We start from the raw sequence: 18,053 nt of genomic DNA on the forward strand, positions 1-18,053 counted from the left end.
CACAGAAGAGCGACAGGATTAAGTGTGGAAGAGCCCGCAGTCTCTCTCTGAACTCCGTGCAGTGCACATCGCTCTCAAGCTAGCAGTGTTGCCAAGCTGAATCTTTGGAGATCGCACAGTGTTGGTCAGGCGGTTTTCACGCTCATTCTGCCGCCCCCGAAAGTACCGTTATTCCCAAGGCTGGCAACGCTGGTCGGCCGGATGGAGGGGAGCGGAGGGGAAAAGGGAAGGGGATGGAGGGGAAATGGAGAGGTGGAAGGGGAAGCGCTTCTCATTGGCTCGTTTCTATTTTCCACCCGGCCGCCGTCAGTTCGGAAAAATGGTATAGCAATATGCTCAAGCAATATTAGAGGTGGATGATAGGTAGGAGGAGGATCAACTTTGTCACCAGCTTTGGTTTTTCTATAGATAATTTTTGAAGATTCAAGGTTCAGGCTGATTCAGAATTGTATTGATATCCCTTCTAGGGATGAATCTCTTTGGTTCTTAGTTTCACTTTTTCTTTAGATTAGAACCAAACGAACAACATGTTTTAACATCGTTAAAAATATTTATTTTTCTTCTTATTGTTTAGTCTGTCAGTGCTGAAGATAACGAGGATGATGGAGGGTCTCTTGCTCAGAAGCAGAAGATAAGCTTCTTGGAAAATAACTTAGATCAGTTGACCAAGGTCCATAAGCAGTTGGTACGTGATAATGCAGACCTCAGGTGTGAGCTCCCCAAACTGGAGAAAAGGCTACGGGCCACCATGGAAAGAGTTAAGGTAAGTTTATATCAGGGTTTATCTGCTAATCGTAGCTTGGAGTTGGTCTGTATCTTTTTTGTGGATATCTAAATGCATCCAAAAATTCCACGGAAATGTTAATGTAATTTTTATGTGCTTTCTTGTGTTTCATGTGAATGATATTTATTCTTCTCAGTGAAGTGTGTGATAGGGATGGACTAAAGCAGCGTTTCCCAACCAGTGGGTCGCGGGCGGAATTTAAGTGGGTCGCGGCGTGGCTCTTGAAAATGTACCAAATTTAACTGATTCATCAGATAATTTTAATTTTATGTATGTGTCATTTTTATTATTTTTTTAACATAAGAAATCTTGGTGCAATGGTTGCCTATTACATTGAAACAAAAACAATAGCGTAACAGTGCTTGTGCACGATCTGGCAACGCATACATACGTATTTGTATGTGTGTGTAATCATGGGTGGGTCGCGAAAATGGAAAAAATTAAAAGGTGGGTCGCCAGATATTAAGGGTTGGGAACCACTGGACTAAAGCTTAATGCGTCAGCAGTTCAATTGGATAAGATTGTAATTTTTTAAATTAGAATCTCTTCCTTACTTTCTTTACAAAGGAAAAGTTTTTGACCATTTTGATTTATGCTTTCATTGTGCATCTTCGTGAAGTTTACTGCAGTGGAATTTCTCCAAAAAGGAATCTTGAGACGATTCCTCGTATCTATTTTCAACGTTTTTATAATCTCACTATTTTTGTTAATTGTCTTGTCCGGGTCAAATCTTGTAACTCAATTTTAACACACTTAGCTATCAAGCTGAAATTTTCAGGATAACTTTGAACCAGATGACAATGTAATATTTTAACACTTTTATTAAGATTGGAAATGCACCTCGATTTTTTATTCAGAATATGCAGTTCATTATGGAGTTTAATTCAAAACAAAATGCCTACAAAATACTATGGCAGTGCTGCGATTTTTGAAAGGAAGGAGAATGATAGAAAATCATAGCAACAAATTTGTTTATATCATGGTTTGTGGAAAAATTGTCACAAAAAATCATTTTAAAAATGTATTTGTTCTAAATCTATTCTATATTATGTTATTCTCTTTATTCTCCTCTGTAATGTTCACAATTACTTCTCTACTGAGCATTTTGTTGTTTTCAAGTCGAGGAAGTTTCGGTTACCAATTCATTTGAAGCTATCATTAATTAAAAAATGCACCTTGTCTAATCAGTATACAGGCGGTCCTCGACTTTCGTACACTCTACTTTCGTACAATTCGCACTTTCGTACGTTCAAAATTGACACCTTTTACTTGACTTTCGTACGCTAAATTCGGACTTTCGGACGTTGGTCTGTAATTTTTTTTAAATTCCCGCGATGTTTATTGCGCATCCCAACATTCAATTGTTTCAAATGGCAGCATATGCGAACAAAACGAACGTATAATGAAGGGAATTGTCGGTAGTAGACTCTAATCTAGGTGATTTATTTGGGAGAGAGACTGCCCGCAATAGGCTCCTTTATCGAGAGAATAAGAAAGCCTTCATTGGAGATATTTTTCAAAAGAAGTTGACTAGACATCATCGAATAGCTTTCAATAAAACTAGTAAGATCGTCTTTTTAATTGTGATTATTTTCGTTTGAGTGCTGTTTAATTCATGTACACCTTCAGAAACGATATTGCACGAAATATCAGCCGAATTCCGTTTGTCTTTTTTGAATAACCTGCGAAATAAACGCGATCACGAATTTCACCTGCCGAATGTCGAATTTTGGTGTAAAAATTAAAAGGTATCCAGAGTGCGGGTTCGACAACTACATTTTGTTATGCTTCTTGATATGTCTTTTTATTTATAGTGGACGTAATAAGTGGAATGTCAACTTAAACGCCAAGAGGAAGTTTCACTCGATAGCCAACGGAGTTCTTGTTTTTTTAAACTTTTATTTGCATTTTCAGCGTACTTTCGACTGAAATTAGATGATTTGAGGAGTTTTATTGACGTATTATTAAAATTAAGTCCATTGAAATAAAATCCGCGAAAAAAAGGTTTTAGTACGTATATTCCGCTCTTTTGGAACGTAACCCCTAATTAGTATGGAAGTCAATGGTTCGACTTTCGTACATTCGACTTTCGTACAAGTTTTCGGGAACGCATTGTGTACGAAAGTCGGGGACCGCCTGTATATTGTGAATGTGAGGTCAGGGTTGTAACCCATTTCAGGTTGTGTGTCAGTTGTTAGCTGTGGAAAAACAAAGGTTTTGGGAAAAATTAGTATTTTTTCTTTTCATTTTCTAGGCTCTTGAAACAGCTTTGAAGGAAGCGAAGGAAGGTGCCATGAGGGACAGGAAGAGGTACCAGTATGAGGTGGACCGCATCAAGGAGGCAGTCAGGCAGAAGAATTTGGCACGCAGGGGCCCTAGCGCACAAATTGGTATGACACAGAGCTGCTATCTCCAAACACTTTTTACTTCTACTCTTTTATAGTCCTCCATGGGTTCACTTTTAATTGCCTACAGTCAGGCATACATTTAATGTCTTTGCATTTACTGTTTTCCTGCATTTAACTTTCCTTTGTTTAGTTTCTGATTTATTTCCTATTAAAGAATTTTAATATTTATAAGAATTATCTGCGTAGAGCATTTCAGCACTCTTCAGTTTAGGTCATAAAGGTTTTTCCCACACAAGATTTTTTCCCCCTATTTAACCCTTGGGCAGCGGGAGTTCACGATTTTAGCTGCTAGCAAGTACAAAAGAGAACCCCTGTGCAGGAGGCACCCCCCACCCCGCCATGAGGGTTGGTCTGGTATTAAGCCCCTTAGTGATCCTTATGATGAGGCAAAGTGCCAAAGTACAAGATATCCAGATAGTGATGAAGATTTTGGGTAAATGCTGCAGTCAGAGTGAACAAAACCTATAAAAACGTTCCCGCACTCTTAGGGTTAATGTTTTTTTTCATGACAGAATTTATAATCAGGAACAGGATTTTCCAATGTTTAGATCACTTTCTTTTCAGTGAGAAATTCAACTAACCACTCAATTCTCATTGTAACTGAGATGATGAATGAGCAAAAGTTGTTTTAAGGTTAGAGGAATATTTCTTCTTCGAATTTCTGCTGATCGACAAGATTATTCTCATGCAATTTTAGCAAGAGTCTATTGAATCTCCTGGGAAGTGGTTTATAATCTCCATTCTTCTGTGAATAGAGCACTGTGACTTTTGACTCATAAGCTAGGTGATTTGTTTTCATGTAATGTTCCGCTCCCGCTACTGATCACAGCAATGAACATTTTTTGTATTAAATTCGATCTAATGGTGCCAAGTCATTCCTAAATAACCTTTGACTATCTTATTTTTACTTCTTAATAATGACTTCAATGATAACATGATGGCTGATGATACGAGTCATTAACGTATAAATTTAATATCAGGATTCTTCTGTATATCTTTAACGTATATCTCTATATAATGCAATGTCAAACTTTCATCTATTTATGCAACTCTCTAATTTTATCCACTCAGACACACACTATGTTAATAACTTATGCTAAAACTCTCTGATATTTTATTGAATAAATGCTGAAAATTTAGTCCACCTCAGAAATATTGCACACCCAATTTCTCAGGCTGCAGTTTTGGAAAAAATCAGTTACTCAGAAATGACAATTGAAATCAATCAGCTGCATTTCTTTTTCCATTTGGGATGGTTTCAATTTTCTTAAAGAACCTTCTCTTGTTTAAGTTCCTAATTTTTCAAAACACAAAATGACTCATCATTTGTAAGTACTTAGTGCACACTCCTAATTCAGGAAGTCATTCCTTCAAAATTTGGTATATTGCAGGCAAAACATGGTAGAAATACACCCTGCTTTTCAACTCCTAAAAACTCCATCCAGACTTGACAGAATAGTCGGACAATGTCCGCTGTTCTTACATGAAGGAGATGTGTAGGTTGCCCAAGATGCACTTGAATACATTCTCCTTTTACTTTTCTCCTAAGCATTTTGGGCAGAAAAGGGGGACTATATCCAGAGAAATGCAGAGTTTAAAACGGTCATATCCCCATAGAGATTTCAAAGCTAATTTTTGTGAAGGAATTAAAATAACTTCTAGATTAAGTTTTAAGCATGAACCTATGCCCACTGTATCCACCTCGTTCGGTGAGATTGGATGGATTTGTATATGGAGGGAAGAGTGGGGAGTGTTAAGGCCGTTTTACACGGTACACGGAATTGTGCAATCTGACGTACGCGCGAAGGCGCAATCAAAATCAAAATTGCGTCGTGTAAAGCGGTGAATTGCTAGAACACATGCGAGAATGCGTGGATGCGAGACAGCAAAATAGCCCCTGTTCTAATTTCGTTCATGCATTCGCGCAATTTCACGCCATTTTAGAAATTAATGCAGCTCTAACCTGCGCAATTCCGTGTACCATGTGAAACGGCCTTTACACTTCGCTACTTGCGAGTCTTAGTTACTACCTCAATCTACCATTCCCTTCGAGTCCTTTTTTATTGATCATAATAATAATAATTATGATAAGCTGTAATCGTCAAAGCAATGTTTAAAATAAGTCAGTTCTTATAACTTTCCCTTGTTCAAAATTAGGATGAAATGATCAGCAACGTAAAATAAGAAAGTTATTTGAAATTCATGGTAGAAGTTTGATCTGTCCCTTTGCCTGTTAGTGATAATGAAAATTGCTGGTGGTTGATTTGAAAAATGCTAGTTGAATGAACTTACTACCTTGTTTTTATAGCCAAGCCCATCCGAGCTGGGCAGCAACACCACATGGGAGGCCAGGGAGGTATGCCGAGGATGGCTGCACCAAGCCCTGTGCTCTCCGGCGGTGCTCTCCAGCGCATATTAACGGATGTTGATGTGGGGAAAAGGAAGACAATTATTGGAGGAGGCAATGCACCCTCCAACAAAGGTGAGATTCCTGAGAAGTTGTGAAATCCTCTATGATTTGGTGATGCAAAGAATATATGTAGTCATTATGTGTTGTGAACTTCTTTCACTTTATCATTCCATGTTATTTCATTTCTCATTTTGAAAATAATATGTCACGTGATGTTGCACGGTATTTTGTTATTCACGTTAACTCTTTGATCAAAAGAACTGTTTAGTGTGTGGACTAAAAGATTTGTTGTCCCTTCACTGATCTGCTATGGAAGCTTCTTAATATTCTTCATAGATATCTTATTTTTGATTTATTTGATCGTTTGATGATTTCTCGTTTATCTTCTTATTCTCCAACCTTTCTATTTGCAGAGGGTAGTGAAAGCTGAAGGAGCTGAGCTTTCATTGGTGGTGGAGTGGATGGCGATGGAGGGTTTTGCGCAAGGGAGAGAGCCATTGCGTTGTGGGCAGGGGAAGGGTTGTAGTAGTACACACACACTCACGCATATTCACTCTTACACCACGCGTTCGTTTTCCTCGTTTGTCCCAAATAACCACGTGGTGCTCGTAGGAGTTTTTTAGGACTGGTGATCTGTTTGCTTCTGTGGCTTATACGCAACCAAAGAAAAAAAAGGGGAAAAATTATTGAAATAGAAGATCAGTATAGTGGAGTACCTCCATACACTTTTTATTTATTTTGAGATTGACACTCGAGAAATTAGTTTATGATTTTATTGGCTTACGTGGAGCATGGACCCATAGTTTGTGGTGCCCGTACTCGCTTGTAGGTTGGGGAAGAAAGGAAAATAAAATATTGGGGGCGAATAAGTTTGGAATGAATGTGGAATTGAGTTGGGTGGGGCATAAGGCAGGCCAGTGCCCTTGACCTCCCTCCCTCCTCAAGATAAAAGTCACGCAGAAGAAGAAATGGTGTGGCAACAGTGTAGTGTGAATGTCAAGAAGCCAACACTTACTTGTGTAACATCCCCTTTTTTTTATAATTGTATATTATATATTAATTTAACTACATGTTTGCCGGAGTGCCGGCTTGGGGCAGTTCACCAAGCTTTTGATGTGCAACTCCTGCGATGTTCAATTCCTACTCACTCTTTATTTAATTTAATATTTTAATTTTATATGAATTTTGTGCAGCTCTTTGATGTACAATGTGTATTTCTTTGAATTGCCGTCACTGTGCGATTGGCACGCCTATTAAGGCCCTCTGGGAACCAGTGCCGTGGCCAAGCAGTTACCGGCATTGGTCGCTTTGTAGAGCCCTCGATATTCTATCCACCCTCACTGCACGGGTTGCATTGTGGGTGCATTTTCCGTCAAGGGTGCTGCCGTGCAATTGTGGTTTCTTTTTTTTTAAAGTCATTTGTTGTGGCACAATGGTTTTTTGTAAAGAAAATTTAATTACAGTTTTGAAAGAGTAAATTATATCTTTTGATTATTGTTTTATCGGTGTTGCAGGACTATTTGTTACTTAAATTATTATGCCTGTTTGCCAAACTGTTGTGTTGCCCCAGAATGGATATGTCTGTGCTGAATGAAGTGCATCCCCATGCAACCTCCACAAAGCATTGTGTTGATTAGGTTGTACATTGGGGGAGCTGGCGGGGTTGTGTTGCGTGTGTCAAGTGCGTCGCATGCAAGTGCTACTCCTTCTGTGAGACTGCTGCTGTGAATGGATTGGCTTATCCAGTATGTATACATCCATCTCATCGAGGAAGTGGTTGGTTTTCTTGCTGGTGTTGCAATGTGGGGGGAGGGGAACTGGAGAATTGGCATACTTTTCTCCTCGTGGCGTTCATGCGTATTTATATGTATATATGTATTTATGAGTAAATATTTACATATGTACTGCAGTATGATAAAACTGGGTGAGTCTGCACCTGCTGGTTTGTCAGCAGGTGCGCTCGCTTACACTCTCAGTGTTAATTTTTAATTTTACCGCTTCATGCAAGAGCTTTGACAGATTTAAAATGATTTCACTTTAACTACAGGGAATAATGCTTCAGCAGTGATAGGCTGTCTACATAATCGGCTGCCTTCATTGAATCATTGCATTATCTGACAAATATATATATATATATATGATATAAATATACGAAGTACATTTTTGGCCGAGGAAGAAAAATGTTTCTAGTTTCGGAAATTCCTCTCATTTTCTCTCAACTACATTTGCTTGAGTGTTTGAAATCAGAACATGTATGATAAATCTTAATTCTGATGGGTTCTACTGGCACTGCCTGTATATGGCTTGAAAAAAAAAGAGTAGCAATTATGTGAAACCATCACTATTGAAGGAGTTGGCTCTACCGTCTTTCGTGCTTTGTTAATGCCTTAAATGGCCGTGTATGAAGAATGGTCCAATATTATTATTGTACAGTGAACTGTTTCCTTCTCTTAAGCTGTGTTCTTCATCATGAGCTCCCTTTTATTCAATATTCCACGTAGCACAATTTAATTTTATTTAAGAAAACGTCAAGAAATGTCTAGGAATTGGTTTGGCTAGACTTTTTTGATAAGTTGTAGAGTTTGTTAACTTGTAATAAACCTCTTAATTATACTATCTATTTTCTTATAATAATACGGACTAACCTTGTTGAAGAATATTTCCTGTGGGTACTCGGAGATGATCTTTTAGGGAGGCCACGGATCACGGACTCGAATACATATTTGAGGAAATCATTTTTGCCAGTATGAAATATTTGAATAAATTCTCTCTCATATAAAATTATCTGTGGGGGTAGCAATTATGGTGATGCGAACTTGTGATCAAGATGTAATATGCCTTATCATTTTGGTACGCACCCCTTTGAATTGTGATTGAATGGCCTTCGGATAGCTTGGAGTGGATTATTTTGCCAGGCCCATGTAGATTTGCTTCAATGTGTTTTCGCTAAGGCTTGTGATGTATGGGTATTGTAAAATCCCCAGCGATTAGGGATTAGAGGTGTTTTGGAGTGATGTGGTTGGAATGTGAGAAGACGTGAGTGAATGTACTTTATTTTGATGGGTGTCATCTCAAGGTGGCTTCGTAACAATTTTTGAAGCTAACTTGTCTCTTGAAGGTTAAATGAAACAAAATAGGGGAAATATCTTCGTAAGGAGTGCTAAGAATGAAGGAAAGGCTTTTTTTTATATAAAAGACTGTTTTTTTGATATTTTGCCAGGATTTTTAGATATCGATTGTAATTTCAGCTTTATTGAGTTCGTGTACTTTTCATTAACTACTGGATAAGTTTTTGGCTGATAATTTACACATCTAATAACAACTTCTCTGCTTGAAAGATGGAATATTCTCTTTTGTTATGCATATGTTTTCCTGATGACTTTGTAATGGATTCAATGTTGCAATCCTCTCTTTACCATGATAATATATCCCAGTACTCTGTTTAGTAGTCATTGTTCCTAATGAAATTACATGATTTGTGAATTATCCTTACGGAAGGGAAAAACTCCCATTATATTAGGTAATACATTAGCTTAAATTGGTTATGAATTAGTCGGTCATGTTATAAATAAGTTAATAATGGCTATCAAACTCAAGTTGATGAATGCCTGCAAGTCTTTGTTTTAGTTTACTAAATGCAATCTGTGATTGATTATTGTTTTCATGCTGCATTTGCTTTTGCCAATGAGTATGCATAAGTTTTTATCTTAGGTTACATGGATAGCTGCTCTTGTTCTGTGTTAAAAATCGTTATCCCTGTCTACCGTAAGCTCCCTCAGCAAACAAAGTATTGAAATTTCTTATGAAATGGTTCTGGTGAATTTTTTAAAAAGTGTTATGAGTTAATTACTTTCATATCCCCCTCATGTTATGGGAATAGCATCTGCCCCCGTCCCTTGTATTACCACAAGGAAAGGTCAGTGCAGCATAATACTAGATTAAAACTTGGATTTATGTGTTTAACTAAATACCTTTAAATTTAACCATATGCATCATTAGAAGTTGAAGTGCATAACGATTTTCTGCTGATTTTGTTAGCATTAATTGATGTCAATCATTATCTGAAAAACTGCTTACTGATGGAAGTACTTTTACCTGTTTTCTTCTCCAATTTGGAAATTAATCAACCATATGCATAAGATATAAGTATAATGACAAGGCATTTGTAGTCATTTGTACTAGATCATTAGAAAATGATATTTTTAAAGATAAGAAAGTTTCTTCCCCCTCATGATGGAAGCAGTTCTTATAATTGGTCAAGAAATATGACTTACAATATCCAACAAAATTTTGCTATATTTTCCAATGAAGTGAACACACATTTGAAAATTTTCAAGTTGAAACAAATGCATATTATGTTTTCACTTCAAGCTTGCTGGCACAAGGAACTTTTTGGTTGGGGAATTCTAAAGGAGATTTAAGATTTATCTTCCTATTTTTTGTTTGAATTGATTAATGCAAGTTTTTAAGGACTTAACATAATGTTTGAAAGTATGAAACTGTATTTAACTACAAACTAATCATTGTGAAGACAATATTAGATGCATTAAATTTTGTTAAGAGAGGCCTTGCGCTAGTGCAATTCCTAATGCATTCATCTGCTTCAATTTTAATGGAATAAGTAGAATTTCTTAGGTTGAAAACAATGCGTGATGTGAAGTGCATCCCAACTTGATTTAATTGTCAATAGGGACTCATAATGTTGGCCTGGATTAGCAGTTTCATAAGGGTAACTTCCCACGAGGTATATCATATTGGAAAGTATGGTTAATCATAAAGTTATTTATGTTTAAAGCTAAATTGCTCTTAACATTGCACATTGGTAGTGGTTAAGCTTCAATTAATAACTTCACGATTTCATCTGTATAGCACTCATTCTAGTTTTTTTAGTCTTGTACATTGTAATACTTTAATTCTACACTTTTAATGTAAGAACTACAGGTTAAATATTTCCATTTACAGTTTTCAGGTTACCTTGTTTTTAATTTTTGTAACCCCGAGTTTCGCAATTTCTTGGTAACATGAGATTCTAAAGCTTAAAAAAATTGCCTTTTCACAGTTTTTTAAGTACACGACTTCATGGTTGGGTGAAATTGGTGCTTTTATGTGGAGCCTATTCATTTGCATCAGTTTTCTGCAGTGGAAATAGCATTTCAAATCTCAAGATTGTACTTTAAAGCCAAATAGGCCTGAAGCATTTAATTGAATAATCGAGACCAAAATGTTATTGTTCCACTCAAGTTCTATCTCAATTTTGAAAGTTTCAAAATGACACTTATGCTTTCTTGATGCCAGATAAATCCATCAAATATTAATTTTTTATAAAGAAATTTTTAAAAACCCACCCTATGTAATTGGGAGTTGGAGTTGAAATACAGAGTTGTGAAAGAAATTTTGTTTTTCATTGATTATATTGTAGTTGTAGCTGTTTACCTCCACAATCTTTTTGATTTTACGAAGATGAGTGTATTTGAAATGGAAACTTCGTACGTTTCATGTTAGGGCATGGTATGAAATGAGCTATTGAATGTAGAGAGAGGAGTATGTTCTAGAACAAGGAAATTCACGGAACTTCGAGAATATTGTGTTCTATAATGTAGCACAGATGCATTCATGCTTAGCATATACTTGAGTTATTATTTTATTATAATTTCATTTGACTTATTATTCTTTGCTGAAGAATTCTTAACCTGGAATCACATTAAATTTTCCTGAACTCATATTAGTTAGAACAGTCGTTAACCCAGGATTTTTCTTAAGAGACTAGGATGGCTATTTTTTATAAATTGCAAGTCCGTCTACTCCAAATTTACAGAATGGTAGTTGTGAAATTTGATTTTTTAAAAGGTAAATTAGCTTTGTCTGAGCTCATATTTGTTAGAACAGTCGTTAACCTAGGATTTTTAGGGTCATTTTTTAGTTCAAATCATTGGTATTTTGAGTGACCTCGAGAAGCTTTATTTTTTTGTTGTAATGAGTCAATGCTGAGAGTTCAATTAAGCTCATTAAATTCTTCTGTTACTTCTGCCTAGATCTTAATCTCCACCAATTCCCCTCTTTACTGCTCCGCCATCATCCATTCTGGCTGAATTGACTCGTTAAGTGGGTGTTCTTTGCTTATGAGAGAGGCAGTTGAGTTGTTGGAATGTCATGAGTGCTTCTTCAAAATAATTATTGTAACTCATCAAATATGTCATAAACTTGATTAATGCTTACTTCACAAAGGGTTTTACATTCTATGATGATGGGACAAAGTCTCATCATTTGGTTAACCTCGTCTATTTTTTGCATACATGGTTTTGTAATTGAAATACATTTTTTACAGTTGTTAGGGTGGAAGCATGTTGCGCTAGTAATTAAAGTGGGCGTGACCCTGTTTTAATATACATTGTTGGAGTGTTTGTACAGATTTTAACTTATCTTTAACGAAGGCTCCATTGAGTAACAAAGAAATCTTAATTTATTTTTGAGTTCCAAACCAAGTCCCGTAGTTAATTCAAACCAATAGTATCTTCACGGAAATTGCCTTCCCGGTTGTAATTGCTGTGGAATTGAATATTTTCTGAGTTTATGGCATAATTAAAAATCAAATTGATAATAAATGATTGTGATTGTGGGTACTATGTATTAACTTACTCTGCATGACCCACACACTAATCTATTGATAGTCAATTCTTTATTTTTCATTGCTAACATTCAAGAAGCATTCCTAACACTAATATGTATATTTGTTTAGCTCTAATTTGTTTAATAGGGTGACATGAGTCGAATGCAAGTACATAAATCTCTAACGAAAGCGAAGACAAAAGTTGAAACACCACTTTGGGTGTCTCATTCAGCATCAACTTCAGTCATTAACTTGAAGATCACCATTGCCTTAAGCTTTACATATGCCTTTAGCTGTATACCCTCAAGAAGTTATTTCCTCAGAATTGAATGGGTGAAAGATTAATTTGTGGACAATGTGAAGGAGGAATGGTATTTCGTACAGTAGGAGTTCTTATTTAAAAGTACACAACAGTTAAATCGAAACTTAAGGCTTGAATGTGGTGGAAGGGCTTCATATTAGCAATGAAAACACATGACTTCCGCAATTTATTTTAAAAAATTACTGCCGGTTTTGGACATCAAGACATTATCAAGTATGTATATAAACACGAATCTATATTGGTACATATTAAGGAACCAATTGGTATTTATGTTTTTGATAATGGCTTAGCTGAAAGCAGTAGTAATTTTTAAATAAATACTAGAAGTCACTAAGTTTTTTCATTGCTAATATAGTACAAAAGAGATGGCAGCTAAATCAAGCGAGAGAAAAGGTTAAGAAATTAATTTTGTAGCTTTTTATGGGAGAGTTTTGTATCACTTCTGCAGTTGATTGACACTTACATTCTTGTTGTTTAAAATCTTGTAGTTAGTTGAAGCTGTTCAATCACAGTATATGTGGGGTTTAAGACCTCTTAGAAGAGACCTAATTTCCCAATAGTTCATTCCCTCGAGTGAATCTTAAGTTTTCCTGTCCTGAGCCGTCATATTCAAGGCTCTACATAATATTATGAGTGGACAGATTGGGCAGTAAGAGAGAAGTGATGTTACGAATAATTAAGCAATCATATGTACCTATTACTAGACCTTATGAAGCCATGGCTTTCACTGATTGGTTGTGGATTTGTTCTTGTGTCGTTGGGGTAATATTACTTAAAATACAGATATTTGTGCCATAAAGTTTTTAATAAGTTCATCCACTCTGCTGTTGCTCCAGTTTGGAGACCTTTAAAAATTATTGCGGGTGTTGTGAAAGGATGCGTTGCGTAGCTTTCGTGCTGACGCATTCTATCGTAGTCATTGCATGGTGATGTGGCAAAGTAGGTCAATGAAAATGGGCACTTGTTGCTTCAATTGATCGAGAATGTATGTGAAGAGCACAACAGACGAGGATTGCTGGTTGCATACAAAGTAGGATACATCTTGTTTCTGGCGTTAGTTCCCAGTTGCAATTGGGTTTGCACCAACGCCCCAATTACCCCTGGACCTGTAGTTAAGGTTGGCACACAATAATAGGGAGCTCTTATTTCGTTTACGATATTTAACGTGCGATGTTAAGCGGGGTCTGGTTAATGGATGGCTTCTATAGTAAAAAATAAGATTATCCACAAAGGTGAATATCGGAGAAAAAAGTGTGAAAATCAAAAGAGATGCAGAAGTGTTCTTTTGTTGGCATAATTAAAGGGATAAAACTAGAAATTTTAAGAGCGAAATCATTCTGTTGTAACTTCAAACATTACCTATTTTATTTTTAGGTATTTATTTCATAAAATCTATCTCTCAAAATATTTATGTATTTATAAAACTCAAGGTATTCATTTTTTTAGCATAGATTTGATTTTAATTTCTTTGACTCTTCAAGAAAGGTTATTTCTATTGTTAAAAGATTCTCTTGGTATTGAATTCAGTAGGAGTAGCATGAGCAATTATCACAAGATTAAATGTGGAGTGAGGAAATCTAGGAGTATAATAAATAAGTAGGGACATACAGTTGAACAAGAGGTGGCTTGAATCAAGGCCGTAGCTGGAAAAAATGGGGTATGGGGAAAAATTTGGGGTATCAATTTGAATTTGTATTAAGTTGAAATTAGTTAGCTAACCTTCTAATTACCATTATGTAAAATGGTTGCTTATAATTTTTTTATGATTTTGGTACATAATATCTCACAAAATCAAGGGAGAATTCATTTCGAAGGGGGTTCATTTTTAGGGATATATTCTTCTTAGCTTGGAAATAAATTTAAGACCCTTTCTCTTCACAGAAGAAGTTTTATGCAAAGAAAGCAAGTCTTTGTCGATCAGCTCGTTCCCCAGTAAGCAGTATTGGTAAAAATTTCGTATTAAAAAATTCATATAATTATTTTGGGGAACGGGTTAATCAGGAGGCAATTCATTTCGAAGAGAGTTGATTTTGTTAGATATCCCTAACATTCCTGGGGAGGAGGGTTTAAATGCTCTCCTCCTCTCTACCCTAACCCCTCTTGTTATAGGCATGTGTTTGCTGAGCAACAAAAATGGTGGAGCTTAGTGAAGAAAATATATCGCTGGGCATATTAAAATACTCTCTTTTTAAAAATTATGAATTTTGTTGTTAATTTTAAATTTAACCTTCCATTTACCATGGTGTAAAATAGTTTCTTATAATATTGTTTCTGATTTTGGTACATAGAATCTCACAAAACCCTTAATTTATCAATATTAAATAATTTTTGGAATACTACTCGTTATACTATCTATCCTTTCTATAGAGCTTGTCAAGGGCAAATAGATATGGAATTTTAAAAAGTTTTCTGATGCTACTGAGTAAAAATGGTAGCAATTAAAAGTTCCTTCAATGAAGATATCCATTGAAGGTTACACTAAAATGGCTTATGCGATTTCTTATTTTTTTCACAAGAAAAGGATTCTTGCATCAAGACATGTTTTACACAATGCCATGATTGTCTCATACACTTTCATCCTAATTCAAAACTATTTTGTGAGAGGAATATTTTTGCTGTTAGCTCAGTCCAGTGCAACTCAGGAAAATTTAGAGCAGCGGCCATTTTGTCTCCTAGAAATCATGAATTTGCATGTTCACACTAGAAATTTACTACTAATTTATTTGACTCCTAAAGTGTAGAATGTAAGAACATGCGTCAAAATGTTCCCTGTTAATGACCCTCAGAACTGACAAACTTTGAGGGCATTTGTGATTTTATTTTATTCTTCAAAGAGAATTACAGTCAGGGTATGTACAGAAAATCATATTTACCACCATCTTTGTTAACTTAGAAAATTAAATCAGAATGAGGAAACGGTTTATATTAGTCTGTGAAATAAATTAACAAAGTATTTACCACTTGGTCCACTCAGCAGTTGCCAGGGACTAAACGAGCAATGAAGGAAACTCACAAGGAGTCAGGTTTTTTGCTGTTTAAAATTAGAGACCATGTCATACATAACGTTTAGGGCATCCTACTAGATACTGCCAAAGGCCTGAGAGGTCACTCACTGGCACAGATCATTGATTAAGTTTAAAAAATTACATCGAAACGATACACGTATTTAAACTTGAAACAAGACAGGAAATCATGATAAATGACAAAAATACAATTTACAAGTTTCCACAAACATGCTGACCGATTACATATATTCATGAGATATCCTTGGAAACCGTGCAAACCACAAAGAGTGATGACTTCATCTCTTAATTCATTGCATGGAATTAGGAGATGAGTGACAATAGCCATTACTGTTTGTTCACTCATGAAAAAGTCACGGATAGTTCTCTGAGAGAAATCACAAATTAATGAAGTAGGCTTGGGAATTTTTGAAGCATCGTTATACTTCTCAGCTCTTCATAGGAAATTGATTATGACTTGTGAATAAATATGCTTATTATGAAAACTGGATTAAAATATGTATTCAGGTGTGTATAAAAATATTTTATGTCATGATGATTGCTTATCAGGGCAGTAATATTACATACTCTTTTCCCTTGGAGTACAAAGTTGGTGTGATGGAAAGGCTTGAATTCTCCAATGGGGAATAGTATGTTGGGATAATGGGAAATATAGTGTTGGATTGGTGGAGTAATTCCAAATTACTACTTGTAATGCCATCATTAGGAGATAGTTTGATGAGTAGTAGCTAGATGAAAAGCAGTCCATATCATGGTGTCATACGAGAAACATTGTCAGACTGAGTGAGAGAAATCTCAACCCCTGAAAGCTTGGAATAGAATATCATGAAACTAATTCGACAGGACCTGATCATAAAGGTCTAGTATTATGAAAGGCAGCAAGAAAGGAAAGACCCAATAGCCTGTCCTGTATATCATGCTGTGAATTAGACAACTTCCTACACTTGCTCTGGATGTCATATATAGGATATCCCTGATAATTGCAAGATATACAGGACAAATACAGTATGCAATTCCCTTATATGCCAATGCACCTGAAATTTGCTCCTGACTTCTTACATTTAAAGGCCAATATCTTTTTTCAAACAACGAACTGGATTTTCAAATGACTTGGCATGGGAATTTATCCTCCTTTGTTCCTTACTATGGGACATGGTATTCATACGAGGAGCACTGTCATAAAAAGAAAACTAACATGAAGTAGGAGAGTTTTGTTTTTAAAAAATAGCGACCTTTCATGTTTAGATTCCTTTTCAGTGAATCATTCCACCATCATTCACACCTATAAGTTGACCAGATTTTAACATCACACATGATGAGTGGAAAAATAAATTCCAAAAATGCACTTGATCAAAGATTGGCCTTCTTTGGGGGAAAAACCATTGCCGTAGCAAAGTTTCGAACCCTGCCTCTCAGGATGGGAAGCTATGTTCACAAAAAAACGATCCACACCCCAAATTCCAAGGGTTTTTCCCGTAGAAGTCTCGTTTTCTGAACGACGAGCCATGAGTCACCACACGAGAGGGACGAACTGAGTTGAAAATCAGCCGAAACTAGACGTTTCCAAAAGCTTCATTCAGCCCTTGCAGGCGTTGCTTCCTCATCTGCAGTGCTCCCCGTATGGTGGACCGGCACATCTGCCACTGGGAGCGGGCCTTCCTCGTCAGTTTCCAGGGCGGCGTTCACGTACGCTGCCGGTGGCGTGGGAGGTGTCGTCGGGGCGGCGCCGCTGTTGGCCGGCTGCTGCGGCTGGGCCTGCTGCGGCGTCCTCCGGTTGGCGTCGTCGGCCGTCCTCACGATGCGGATGAGCGGGATGTCTCCCGACCAGCAGGCGGACGAAGAGGGCGAGTCGCCCGGGGCAGGGTGCGGCGGCGACGACTTGCTGGTGGCCGCCTCCTCCATCTCCATGGCCTCCGTTTCTTCCGCTTTGGGGCGCCGCAGGGCGGCCGCCACCGCTCCCGCCAAAGAGGGTATGCGAGCACCAGACCTCGAGGATGAGGAGACCTTCTCGTCTCCAGCGGGCGCCCGCTCTTCCAGGGCCGCCCCGGCCCTCGCGTTCACCTCGTTGTCCTGAGATTCTTTCAGGGAGGAAGCATCTCCGATTGCCAAGGGCTTGTCCGCTGAGGAGAGGATGAGTAGAGATATTTTTTCACAATTTGAAGTGACCGCCTACTTTAATTAAATAGAAAAGATGGTTCACATCTACATCTAAATGTGTTAGAACTACATAGGATGCAAAGGCGACTAGATAATATTCCATAAATTTTGTATTTAAAATGCACCACTAAATACTTAACTGAAATTTGATGAACCGCAAAATGTAATGTACCGTAATGTTTCTAATATATCATATTAAAACCCCACTTCATTTCCAGGTTCGACAGAAACTATAAATTACAAGAGATATTTTGCCTAACGGATAGGTATGAGAATTCGTATTTCCCCACACGGTAAGGAACTTAAACAAATGCTAAGCCTAAATTCGTGAGAGCATTTACA

At 37.0% G+C, this 18,053-nt stretch overlaps 2 protein-coding genes across 5 annotated transcripts in view; one reads left to right on the forward strand and one right to left on the reverse strand.

Moving 5' to 3' along the window:
* LOC124158744 (kinesin heavy chain) overlaps positions 1–10,994 on the forward strand; it is a 32,682-nt gene extending 21,688 nt beyond the window's left edge. For all 4 annotated transcript variants that reach the window (XM_046534013.1, XM_046534014.1, XM_046534015.1 and 1 more), the window contains 4 exons: positions 575–763; positions 3,039–3,174; positions 5,501–5,674; positions 6,016–10,994. In XM_046534013.1, the coding sequence (XP_046389969.1) occupies positions 575–763; positions 3,039–3,174; positions 5,501–5,674; positions 6,016–6,032 (516 nt within the window). In that variant the 3' untranslated portion in view covers positions 6,033–10,994. The remainder of the gene's footprint in view (positions 1–574; positions 764–3,038; positions 3,175–5,500; positions 5,675–6,015) is intronic.
* Positions 10,995–15,296: 4,302 nt separating this feature from the next.
* Positions 15,297–18,053, reverse strand: part of LOC124159669 (transmembrane channel-like protein) — a 112,959-nt gene continuing 110,202 nt past the window's right edge. Inside the window, exon 19 of the mRNA XM_046535576.1 lies at positions 15,297–17,674. Coding sequence (XP_046391532.1) covers positions 17,127–17,674 — 548 coding nt within the window. The 3' untranslated portion in view covers positions 15,297–17,126. The remainder of the gene's footprint in view (positions 17,675–18,053) is intronic.

This window comes from Ischnura elegans, chromosome 5 (genome assembly GCF_921293095.1).
Source record: "Ischnura elegans chromosome 5, ioIscEleg1.1, whole genome shotgun sequence".
In the NCBI taxonomy this organism is placed as follows: Eukaryota; Metazoa; Arthropoda; class Insecta; order Odonata; family Coenagrionidae; genus Ischnura; species Ischnura elegans.